Here is an 11,717-nt window from a genome sequence, read left to right as displayed (position 1 = left end):
AAAGGCTTCACTGCGGTTTGGTTTCCCCGGAAGGAATGAAGACTCAGGTTTAGGATCGGATGGCTTGAATACATGAGGTGTGCCCTGGGCTGTCCTGTGGGCCCAGTTGTCCTGGTTTGTCCGGAGTTTGTTCCTTCCGGTGGGTTCGTGGCGTCGCTGGAGCCGCGGACCTTCGTGGTGAGTGTTACAGCTTTTTTTTCTTCTTTTTTTTTTTTTTTTTTTGAGATGGAGTCTGGCTTTGTCGCCCAGGCTGGAGTGCAGTGGTGCAATCTCGGCTCACTGCAAGCTTCGCCTCCCGGGCTCACACCATCCTCCTGCCTTGGCCTCCCCAGTAGCTGGGACTACAGGCGCCCGCCACCACACCTGGCAAATTTTTTTTTTTTTTTTTTTTTTTTTTTTTTTTTAGTAGAGAGGGGGTTTCACCGAGTTAGCCAGGATAGTCTAGATCGCCTGACATCGTGATCCGCCTGCTTTGGCCTCCCAAAGTGCTGGGATTACAGGCGTGAGAGTACTACAGCTCTTAAAAGATGGCACGGACCCAAAGAGTGAGCAACACCAAGATTTTTTGTGAAGAGTGAAAGAACAAAGCTTCCACAGCATGGAAGGGAACCCCAGCGTGTTTCCGCTGCTGGCTGGGTGGGGTGGCCAGCTTTTATTCCCTTATTTGTCCCCGTCCATGTCCTGCTGATTGGTCCATTTTACGGAGTGCTGATTGGCCCATTTTACAGGGTGCTGATTGATCCATTTTACAGGGTGCTGATTGGTCCATTTTACAAACCTCTAGCTAGCCACAGAGTGCTGATTGGTGCGTTTTACAATTCTAACTGCGGAGTGCTGACTGGAGCATTTTACAATCCTCTTGTAAGACAGAAAAGTTCTCCAAGTCCCCACTCAACCCAGGAGGTCCAGCTGGCTTCACCTCTCACTGGGATTGGGGCAGAGGAAGGCTGCCTCCAGGAAGTGTAAAAGCCAAATAGAGGAGGTGGCTGGTGTCCGGGCTCTGGACTGGTCAGCTTGCAAAGCAAAGTCACGCCCAACAGCGAGTCGTTTGCTCTCTGGAGGACACAGCTAACCCTGGGAAGGGCAGTTCCTTCCTAAGATCAGAAGGCCCCAAGGATGAAGCAGCATAAAATCAGTAGAGAAAAAAAAAACAGAACAAAAAAACCCATGATCAATACAGAATGACTCTTTGACATGTGTGGCTATGTAAAGATTGTGCGTGCAAATGTTTAGATAAATATGAGAACCAAACAGACGTGAAGTAAGCTAAGACGACTTGGTGTATCATTCAGTTTCTATTGGTCCTGAAATCAACACGTTTCCTTTGCGTGGTTTTGCAAAAGGAATCCCTCCGTGGGGAAACAATCTTTTCTGATACCCACCTCCGAAACTTTTTGTTGGAGTACAACATACATTCAGAAAATCACATCTATCCTAAGGTTAGAGCTCATGAATGTTCACAAACTGGATACATCCAGGAAACCAGCACGCAGACCAAGAACAGTGTGGTAAGGGAAGCTGGAAGCCTTCTTGTATTCCCTCCTTTTCACCTGTATCCTAACTTCTTATCCTAACTGTACCATCCTAATTTTTTTTTTTTTTTTTTTGAGATGGAGTCTTGCTCTGTCGCCCAGGCTGGAGTGCAGTGGCGCGATCTCAGCTCACTGCAACCTCCGCCTCCCGGGTTCAAGCAATTCTCCTACCTTAGCCTCCCGAGTAGCTGGGATTACAGTCACGTGCCACCACGCCCGGCTAATTTTTTGTATTTTTAGTAGAGACGGGATTTCACCATGTTAGCCAGGATGGTCTCGATCTCCTGACCTCGTGATCCGCTCACCTTGGCCTCCCAAAGTGCTGGGATTACAGGCGTGAGCCACCGCGCCCAGTCCCCCATCCTAACTTCTAACAACATAGGTTAGTTTTGCTGGCTTTTCCCTTCTTATAAATGAATTCAAATTGTGTCTAGCTCATTGTGTTCAAATTGTATTTGGAAATTCACCCACATTATTGCCTAAGGTTGCAGATAGTTTATTTTTGTTGCTGTGCAGTATGTGTGAATATATCACACAATGTATATGACGTATACTTATCCATTCCAATGCTAAAGTGAATGTGGGAAATTTCTAGTTTGGAATGGTAATCCCTTCACTGACTTTTTGCCTGCTGGTCTGTGTCAGAGTCTTTTAGTTGCAAGAAACAGAATTTCCTCGGGACAACCTGACTCAGAAAGATGGGTTTGCCAGAACCATTCTGCCTAGCTCATAGAATAGAAGGAAAAGGGGAACAGACAGGCTTTATTAGGGACGCCCTTACTAGGGGACCCTGGTGGCAAGAACTCGAGGACAACCTCTCTTAGACGGAATGGCAAGTGGCTCGACTTCCCTAGAGCAGGATTCCTACCTCTGTTGCATGGGACCCTACTGGTCCCCAGGAATTTTAGAGTGTGCCATGGAGGAAAACAAGACCTGTGGCTCAGTCAGTTGGAAAACTGGTTTAAAGAGGTTACACCTCTCAGGACCTTTCACAGGAAAGGGCACACTCTAACCTCAAGGAAGGGATATTCCTGAACTTGGCTTTTTCTCATGGGGCATCTACTCATATCTCAAGGGCACTCGTGCTCCAAGAAACACAGCTTGGGAAAATGCTAAGCCAAAGCCAAGTGAACAGAGGGGAGAAGTGAAAAATACGTTTTGGCCTGCATTTTTAAAGCACAGATAGGGATTTTTTTTTTTTTTTTTGCTGGAAAATAGGAAACTCTGAAAACAGATGCTCAGTGTGACCCTTCAGGAAGCGCCGTCTGGCAAGTGTGAGAGTTACAGTTTGCAGGGTGCCTTCGGGTCCATTGTCGCATCCGTTCCCAGGGCTGGGTGGTATGGATGGGATAGTCCAGATGACGGAACTGGCCGCCGATGTCACGCGCTCCTAGAAAGCGGAGAATCCAGGGCAGAGTTAGAGTCAGACCTAGGTTCTCGCGGAGAACTGCATCGCGCTCCCAGCTCTGCTGCCTCGGTGCGGGGACAGGGCTCTGCATGAGGACTGGGAATGTAAGTCCCGGGCCTGGATAGGCGCCCCTGGGAGCAGCCTGGAGGAGAACGAGTAAAAGGCTGAGGAGTTGGCTTGGAGGATCTCGGCAAGGCCGCGCGGATGGAGATGAAGCTGCGAAGAAAGCTGAGAAAGGGAGGCCGGGGCCTTGGAGCGAAGCTAGGGAAACGCTGCGGGGGGCAGCCGAGGCCGCCGGCGCCCCGAGAGAAAGTGCATATGGAGTGGCGCTGGGGAGACGGGTGGGCGCTGGGCGGCAGCGGGGCCCGCCTGGAGGTGCGGCCTGGGCTCCTTCTGGACCCGGCCGGCCGGCGCAGGGGCTGCAGCCTCCACGCGGGGGCCTTCGGTTCCGCCTCAGCTTTCCAGCCAGGCCGCCTTCTCCCAGGGCGGCTGACTGAGCCGGGCACACGCAGCCTCCCCCGCGCCGGGCTGCCCCGGCCAGGGTCTTTCCTCCCTTGCCCAGTACCCGCCCTCTCCTTTCCTGCAGCCCGCGGGGCCTGGGCTCTCCCTGCCCGCTCCTCCTGTGTCCACTTCAGCTTTCCCAGTTCCCCAGGCAGCCTGTCCTGCCGGCCACTCCGTCTCCCACCTGCTTTGCGGGGAACTAGAGCACACACCACACACAGGAGGCGGGAGGGGGGCGCGAGAGGTGGGTGTTGGAGGCGGGGGTGTGGTGTGGCTGTGGTGTGATGTGTGGTGTGTGGTGTGCGTGTGTGTGGCGTGTGTAGTGTGTTGTGTGTGGTGTGGTGTGTGTGTGGGGTGGTGTGTGTGGGGTGTGTGTGGTTTGTGTAGTGTGGGGGGTGGTGTGGGGTATGTGTGTGGGGTATGTGGTGTGTGTAGTGTGGTGTGTGTGTAGTGTGGTGTATGTGTGGTGTGTTTGTGCGGTGTGGTGTGTTTGGTGTAGTGTGTGTTGTGTGTGGTGTGTGTGGGGGATGTGTGCGTGTGGTGTGTTTGGTGTAGTGTATGTTGTGTGTGGTGTGTGTGGGGGATGTGTGCGTGTGGTGTGTTTGGTGCATGTAGTGTGTTTGGTGTACTGTGTGTTGTGGTATGTGTGGTGTGTGGGGTCTGTGTGGTGTGTTTGTGTGGTGTGTGGTGTGTTTGGTGTGTGTGCGTGTGACGTGTTTGGTGCGTGTGGTGAGTTTGGTGTAGTGTGTGTTGTGGTATGTGTGTGGTGTGTGGGGGGTGTGTGTGGTGTTTGTGTGTGGTGTGTTTGTAGTGTGTGGACTGTGTGTGGTGTGGTGTGTTTGTGTGGTGTGTGTGGGGTGTGTGTGTGGCATTTGTGTGTAATGTGGTGTGTGTGGTGTGTTTGTGTGTGGTGTGTTTGTGTGTGTGGTGTGTGTAGTGTGGTGTGTGTAGTGTGTTTGTGTGTGTGGTGCGGTGTGTATGCGGTGGGGCGTGTGCAGAAACAAGCCCCTGCTCCGCATGGGGTGTGGAGCAGATGCTGCGGAAGCCACCTGGCCTGTGGGCGTTGGCACTGGGGACCAGCTGGCACAGAAACTCCGCGCTTCCACGCGCTTCCCCCACCCCGGCTCCACTGCGGCGCTCTGGGGTGCATTGAGTTCCGAATCCACCTCCTGGGCTCCGCGCCCTGGCTACCAGGCCCTGAGCCTTCTGCGGGCCAGCGAGCTCCCGCCAGGTTCTGCCAAAAGGGGGCCCCAGAGGGCGGCGTGGCGGCCGCAGATCGCAGGACAGGAGCCTGTTCCCGTCAGCAGAGCCCCAATAACCCCCGGGGACTCCCAACGGTGGCGCGGTCATGGCCAGTTTTCTAGCTTGCTTCATGCACTCCCAGGACCTGCCTGCCCACATCCCGCCCCGGCCGGCTGGTCCATCTCGGAGATTTGAGTCCAGCTCTCCGGGAGGCCCCAGGGCCAGGCAAGTGCAGAGGAGCGGTTCTACTCCCCAGGGCCTCTTCTCCAGCTTCCAGGACCTCGGTTCTCAGAACCCTCATGACTTCTCTTTGCTCTTTAGAGACCTTCACTGCTTCTATCAGTCACCACATCTGAATCCTAGCTTGCCACTCAATCCTCCAATATCGACCAACAACAGAAGATTCTCTCTATCTGAGGGGGGAGGTGTGTTTCCCTGACTAGACTCTAAATACAAATCCTCCACTTCTCCATCTGTCTCTCCAATGATCTCAGAGGCATGGTCTTAACACTGTGCACAGTTCCTTGCAAGTTGAGGAGTAGACCCAAATGACCAGTTCTAAAATTCTATTCTTATTGAAGATTACTGGTGGAAGTATCAATTCAAACAAAATGAAAAAGCTCAACAATGATTAATGCTGCATTTCAACAGAAGAATCAAATCATCTTGACAAAACTTCAATGGGCAAAATTTGCCTTGGGGAATTTTATGCAGGGGAATCCGTGAGTCTGATGTGTGGTGGGCTTTGGATGTGTTGTGTAGCTCAGTGTCCCTTCCTGTTACTCCTAGTCATCTCCAGAAACTCAGACCACCCATCTACTAAAGGCGGGTGGATGAGCAAGGGGGCCTCGGAGGCATTCCGATCACACTGAACCTGAGCTCCACTGCCTGACCCACTCAGTGTCGCTATTAACAGAAACTCGCCGCCATCTGGCCTCAGGCCTGCCTCCTTCCTATAGAACTTGACACTGGAAGCACCAGGCGAGCTGGACCTTCTGCTGCTACTGCACTCCCATGATGCAGCCTGAGAATGAAGCCCACCAGAGTGAGAGAGAGCAGACCTGAGTGGTGAGCTGGTGACACAGGGTGTGGGTGGTGTCCCTTGAGCTTCGACACCACGCCACACCTGAAACCAGCCTGACATCCATGATTTTGCTTTTTTGCTTAAGCCAGTCTGTGTCATTTTCAACAAAAGAGTTCTACTAGATATGACAAATTTCTCTAGAAGACCTAAGAAGTGAAAGACTTGAAGCTATTGCAATGGTTCAGGAACTAGGACACTGGTAGGAAACTGGAAACAAGGCATCAGAGTTAAGGAAATATTTATGAGGTCAACTCTGGAAGTCTTGGTTACTGAGTGAATACAGTGGTTGAGAGGAATGGAAGCATCCAACCAAATAAAAAAAGACAGTGCTGAGATTTGGGTTATGAGGTCAGTGACTGATGCAATGCCATTAACTGAGTTAGGAGTCTCAAATACAGAAGGATGAGCACAGAGTTGAGGATGAAGAATTCTGCTTTGGACACAATGAGTGTGAGGTGCCCAAGGATAACCCAACGGGAAGCAGTCACACCAAAGCAACAGGATGTGCACCTGAAACTCAGAAGGGCGATCGGGCTGTGGTGAAGATTCCTGATCACCCATAAATGAATTCATTAAAAGCATGAGAGTGAGTGGAGGGGCCTCTAGAATATGGTGGGTGCATGAGACTAACCCTGGATTGGGGATAGCTCCCTGGGAAATCCAAGGGACAAGGTGAGGAGGAGGAGGAGCCCACCAAGGAAACCAGAAAGAGACCGCTGGAGAGGTCCAAGGACAGCAAAGGAGCACAGCCTTCAAGTCTGGGAGCCAACTATCCAAGAAGCGAGTGGTTTGCCATGGATGCCGTGGGCCACCACGTCCTATCTAGGAAAGCAAGTTGAGTTCTCTCTTGAATACATTGGGATTGATTACCCAGACTTTAAAGAATCTATGTCCCCGACTTCCCTTCGTTCACTCTGCTCTTTACCTTCTCCTCTTCCCTGGTCACCAGCACCTCTGCTAAAGGGTAGAGAAAGGAACTTCTGATCAGTTATAGAAAAGCTTTGGGGTTACATGGTGCAAGCTGCTCTGCCTCTGTTTGTGAAGAAATTAGACTATGGCCAGCCATGGGAGTGGGATCACTTTGGTTTCTGGAGCAATAGTTAGTAGCAACTTTTAGAGGTGGTCATTTCGATTCACTTCTGGGAAGCGTGTTTAAGAAAAATAGATGCAAATTTGCCAAGTACACCTGACATTTAAACAGTCTCCAGCAGATAAATGCTGATACTGACACTCCTCACCAGAAAAAAGAGAAATACCCATCTTGAGGAAGAGAAACGACTTTTGTTCAGTTATGCTCCTGGGTCCCCTTTCACTGGAGGGATATCTCAGCTTGCTGAGCCCCTGGTTACTGCCGTCCTTGGTTCCAGAACCCAGCAATTCCTATCATCACAATTGTTTCAAGTCTTATCCAAGCCCTGTAAATTTCAGATCATCCTTAATTTCTTGTTCTGTACCCAGAGGAGATCGGGAAAACCTTTAAGTCTCTATGTGAGGCAAATACATCCTCCTCACTGCCTCAGCCCCATGTGATTGATGAGGCAACTGAGGAAGAGAAGTAGGGTGCTTCTGGCACGGGAGGAGCGCAGTACTGAGAAACTCCGGGCTCCATTCGGAAATAGCACTGATTTCTTAGTGTACTTTTTTTTGGTGTTAACATAGAAAACATCAAAAACACAGTTAAAAGAATGAAGCATGTCTACATACGTGTGGCCAGAAAGACTGACCAGAAGCTGGTAGCAGTGAGGGATGACAGTGCTTGCGCCTGGGTTGAACAGTGGAAGAGTTAGGGGGGAAACAGTCTGCTTTTTGAGACACTTTCAATTTCATGTTATGGATTTACAGAGACAGATGAATTAAACATTATATAAAAAATGAATAAAACCACTGGTAGGATCTGTATTCCAGGAAGAAAAAAGCATATTACATAATAGGTCAATGCACAGAAATAAAAAAAGGAATTTAACTAGAGCCTATGCTAATCATAAATCCCTTCCCTGTTCCAGAGTCCTGTTGTCTCTGGGATCTTGGCCCGTCTTATCTAGGCCATGGAGTGGTGGGGGTGGGATGCTGCTAGTTCCTAGGCAGGAAATAGGGGCCAGTTACCCTTGTGGTGTCATTTCTGGGTCCTGGAAAGGAGACCACTGCTGACCCTGACTCACCAACCACTAATTAATGATGGAAATCCCATCGGCCTCCCTGGACAAAGGCAGCCCAGACCTGGACTCATTCACATGCAAAGGAAGTGGCCAGAAGAGGCTGCTGTTGGCAGGGGTGAGGGACGGGAGAGCGCGCTAAGTGGCCTGTGTCTGTGGGGGAGGGATAGGGTGGAGCGGCACAAGCCGGCCTGAGGTTAGGAGCCTGCCGTGTCTCCAGGAAAGCAGAGGCGGCTGTTGGGGGCGCCGGGGCTGAAGAGCCAAGTGTGCAGACTGCTCCATCTTGCCCATCTCCAGAAACTCAGACCACCCATCCACTAAAGGCAGATGGATGAGCAAGGGGGCCTCGCAGGCATTCCAGATCACACTGAACCTGTGCCCCACTGCCTGACCCACTCAGCATCGCTGTTAACAGACACTCGCTGCCGTCTGGCCTGGACCCCGCTGGCGCTGCGGGTCCTTCCACCCCAGTTAGGAAGGGTCACCCTGGCGGAAGCCCCTGCCAGGGTGAATAAACTCGGCGTGGGGCTGACTGGCTCTGAATTACTCCGTTGCTTACAAGCCGAGTTCCCCTCTGTGCCTCAGTTTCTCCCTCTATAAAACAATACGAATACCGGCCCAGAAGCGTTGTTTGGCAGATTAAACAAGAAAATCCACCGGAAGTGTTTAACAAACGACACACAATATGGGCTTCATACCTGCCAGCCGATGTCCCCTGCAGCCTTTATTCCCTACCCAATCCCCCTTAGCCTGCTATGTGGAGATACAGGAGGCTTGCACCCGCCGCGGTCCCGGTGTATTTTAACGGGCTCCCGGGGAAGCGGTGTGAAAAATGGATTAGGGAGGGAGGAGGCCAGAGCCTCGGAACCCGGGGAGAGGTCTGCAGGCATCCAGATGGGAGCTGGAAGCGCGGGACAGGGCCCTTGGCAGGGGGATCCAGGAAATATTTTGGAGAAGTTCTCTCTAGGACTTGGTAACAGGTTGAGAGCGGCCACTTGGCCGGGGGCGCCGGCTTCGGAGGCGGGAGGGAGGTGGAGGAAGGGAAGGCAGCTGCAGGGCCGACCTGCGGGGTGGGCGTGGGGGGTGGCTGGGGGCGTGAGGCCGGGGGCTCGGGGCCGCAGGGGTTCGGCCTGGAGGAGCGGCGTGGGCGCGCCGGGGCCCCGATTCCATCCTGGGCGGGTCGGCCCCGCAGCCGCTGCGCTCGGAACCCCCTAGGCGCCCCGCAGTACCCGGCGTCCTTCCTGCCTCCTCCTCGCCCCTGTCCTCCGTCCGAGCCCCAGTCCCGCAGACCCTGCCGGCGCCTCCGCCCTCCCGCCCTCGGCTTCCCACGACCTCGGCGCGACGCGCGCGGGATCCAGTGGAGACTGCTTTCCCACAGGCCGCCGTCCAGGGCGGGGAAGGGAGCGGACCCTCCCGGCTCCACGTTCCTGGGCCCCCGGCGGCCTGCGGAGGCCTCGCCCCACGCCACCCACCCACTGGCCTCGTCTTCGCGCGGGGGTGAGGGCAAAGGAGGCACTCAGCCCATCGCCAGCCCGGGTCCCCTTTCTGCCCATCGCTATCCGAGAATTTGCCCCGTGCCCCCCAGGCCGCGGGGGTCGGGAGGACCGAGGGGCAGACCCCGCAGAGGGTTGTACCGCCCTCCCTTCTCTCCCCGCGGGAAGCAGCCCCCAGGACCGCCCCTCCCTCCCTGCCCGGGAGGGACTGGGCTTCCCCGAGGTGTGCGGCTCCTGGAGAACTCGCTTTCCGGTTTCCAGCCGGCCAAGCCATCAGTTAATTCGCTTGCTTTCTCTTTTCCTTACAGAGAAAAGCAGTCTGATTCGGAGGAACGGATTGCTTGAGGCGGCTCCCAGCTCGAGTTATGGGCCCTGCCGCGGGTGCCCTTCGGAAACGCGCGGACACCAGGCGAAGCCGCCTCTGCCGGGACGCAGCCCGACACTTGCGCGCGGTGTTCCCCGGGACGCCTGAGAGTAATGGGCGCGAGGGGGAGAGCCGAACGGCCTCCCTGTGCCCGGCGCAGGCGGTGCCCCCTAGCTGGGTTCGCCGCGGCGGCGCTGCCAGCCCCCGACACGCAGGACTTTTGGTCCAACAGCCCGACGGGGCCCGGTGCGCCGTTCCCTCCGCCCTCTCCCCGCTCCCCGGCCCGCGTGTCTTGGAGGGTGGGTGAACTGTCGCAAGCGCTCTATGCCTGGCCAACCCAAACCAGGAACCTCCGCACCAAACAGCCCACGTTGCTGCTGCTCTGGGGCTTTAGCGGCCAAGGGAGACTGGAGAAGGGGTGTTCTGCCTTCCCATTCTCTTAGGCCCGGCCACTCCCCATCCCCACAGTTTGGAAGTGGCCTTTTCTGAAGACTCCAGCGCAAAGCATGTTTCTTCTTTTGAGCTGCGGAAGCCTTCCTTGTTCCCACCATTGGGAGGGCATTCCATCATCTGCGGTTGCTTTCCTCGGTGGGCCTTGTCCCTTAGCGTCCACCTAGGGGACATTCTAAGCTTCCTGAGACCTGCTTGTCCACCCCAACATGTCCCAGCATATGGCTGTGCCCTAAGGGGTCTTTGAGGGCATTTTAGGCGGTGAGCGGCGCCCCTACCTGGGCTCCGAGGGGCCGATTCGGTTTGCCCTTTGCTGGCATGTCAGTGAATTAACTGCCGTCCTTGGGATGACCTGCCCTATGATTTGGCCTCTGGAGCATCCCGGGTGTGTATTTCAGAACTCCTCCCATCTTATCCACCTGCTGAAGGCCTGTCCCCCGGATATGGTTTGGCTCTGTGTCCCCACTCAAATCTCACCTTGAATTTTAATAATCCCCACGTGTCATGGGCGGGACCAGGTGGAGGTAATTGAATCATGGAGGTGGTTTCCTGCACACTGGTCTCGTGACTGTTGAGTTCTCACAAGATTTTTTTTTTTTTTTTTTTTAACGGAGTATCACTCTGTCACTCAGACTGGAGTGCAGTGGCGCAATCTCGGTTCACTGCAACCTCTGCCTCCCGGGTTCAAGATTCTCCTGCCTCAGCCTCCCGAGTAGCTGGGATTACAGGTGCGCGCCATCACGCCCGGCTAATGTTTTTGTATTTTTAGTAGAGACAGGGTTTCACCATGTTGGTTAGGCTGGTCTCGAACTCCTGACCTTGTGATTTGCCTGCCTTGGCCTCCCAAAGTGCTGGGATTACAGGTGTGAGCCACCGCGCCCAGCCAATTTGATGCTTTTATAAGGGGCTTCCCCCGTCCCCCTTCCTCTCTCTCTTGCCGCCCTGTGAGGAAGGTGCCTTTTTCCCCCTTCACGTGAACTGCCTCCATGATTGTAAGCTTCCTGAGGCCTCCACAGCTATAAGGAACTGTGAGCCAATTAAACTGCTTTATAAATTAACCCAGGTATTTCTCGGGTATTTCTTCACAGCAGCGTGAGAACAGACTGATACACCCCCAATGTGGAGCAGGGGAAGCTGAGGGAGTTAGGAGGTCCCAGCAAGGTGAAGGTGTGATGGGGTCTTGGGACAGTGGGAGTGCTGCCTGAGGGAACAGTGGGCAGGTCATTGAGGCTCCATTGAGCTTGGTGAGCAGGAAGCTGAGAGAGGGAGGTGTCGATTCAGGAGTCGGGGTGACATGGAAGGAACGTGGGGCTTTGCCAGGCACAGGTGAAGGAAGGCCACTTAGGTACTGGCAGTGGGAAGAGACGGCAGGGAGTGGTGGACGGAGAAGAAGAGAAAGCTGAACACTGGAGCACAATGTGGGTGCTGGGAGGCAAGCAGAGGGGGCTGGGGGCTTCTCATATGGTGCATCCTGGCATTTATATTTTGAA

The 11,717-nt window shown here is 54.1% G+C and overlaps 1 protein-coding gene across 1 annotated transcript; it reads left to right on the top strand.

The window, feature by feature from the left end:
* Positions 1-8,247: 8,247 nt before the first annotated feature.
* LOC129044534 (WAS/WASL-interacting protein family member 1-like) lies at positions 8,248-11,285 on the top strand. The gene is made up of 3 exons (XM_054502500.2): positions 8,248-8,427; positions 8,901-9,417; positions 9,722-11,285. Exons 1-3 carry the CDS (start codon positions 8,248-8,250, stop codon positions 9,883-9,885), a joined length of 861 nt encoding a protein of 286 aa, XP_054358475.2. The 3' UTR covers positions 9,886-11,285.
* The last annotated feature ends 432 nt before the right edge of the window (positions 11,286-11,717 follow it).

The sequence above is a fragment of the Pongo pygmaeus genome, chromosome 13 (assembly GCF_028885625.2).
Source record: "Pongo pygmaeus isolate AG05252 chromosome 13, NHGRI_mPonPyg2-v2.0_pri, whole genome shotgun sequence".
Lineage (NCBI taxonomy): Eukaryota > Metazoa > Chordata > Mammalia > Primates > Hominidae > Pongo > Pongo pygmaeus.
This window is presented reverse-complemented; position numbering and strand designations above follow the sequence as displayed.

Excerpts from the sequence above, each read along its gene's own strand:
- LOC129044534 (XM_054502500.2), top strand. The coding sequence starts at position 8,248 with ATGGATGAGCAAGGGGGCCTCGCAGGCATTCCAGATCACACTGAACCT. Across the intron at positions 8,428-8,900 it reads TGGCGGAAGCCCCTGCCAGG|GTTGAGAGCGGCCACTTGGC; the intron begins GTGAATAAACTC and ends ACTTGGTAACAG. Across the intron at positions 9,418-9,721 it reads GGCCTCGTCTTCGCGCGGGG|AGAAAAGCAGTCTGATTCGG; the intron begins GTGAGGGCAAAG and ends TTTTCCTTACAG.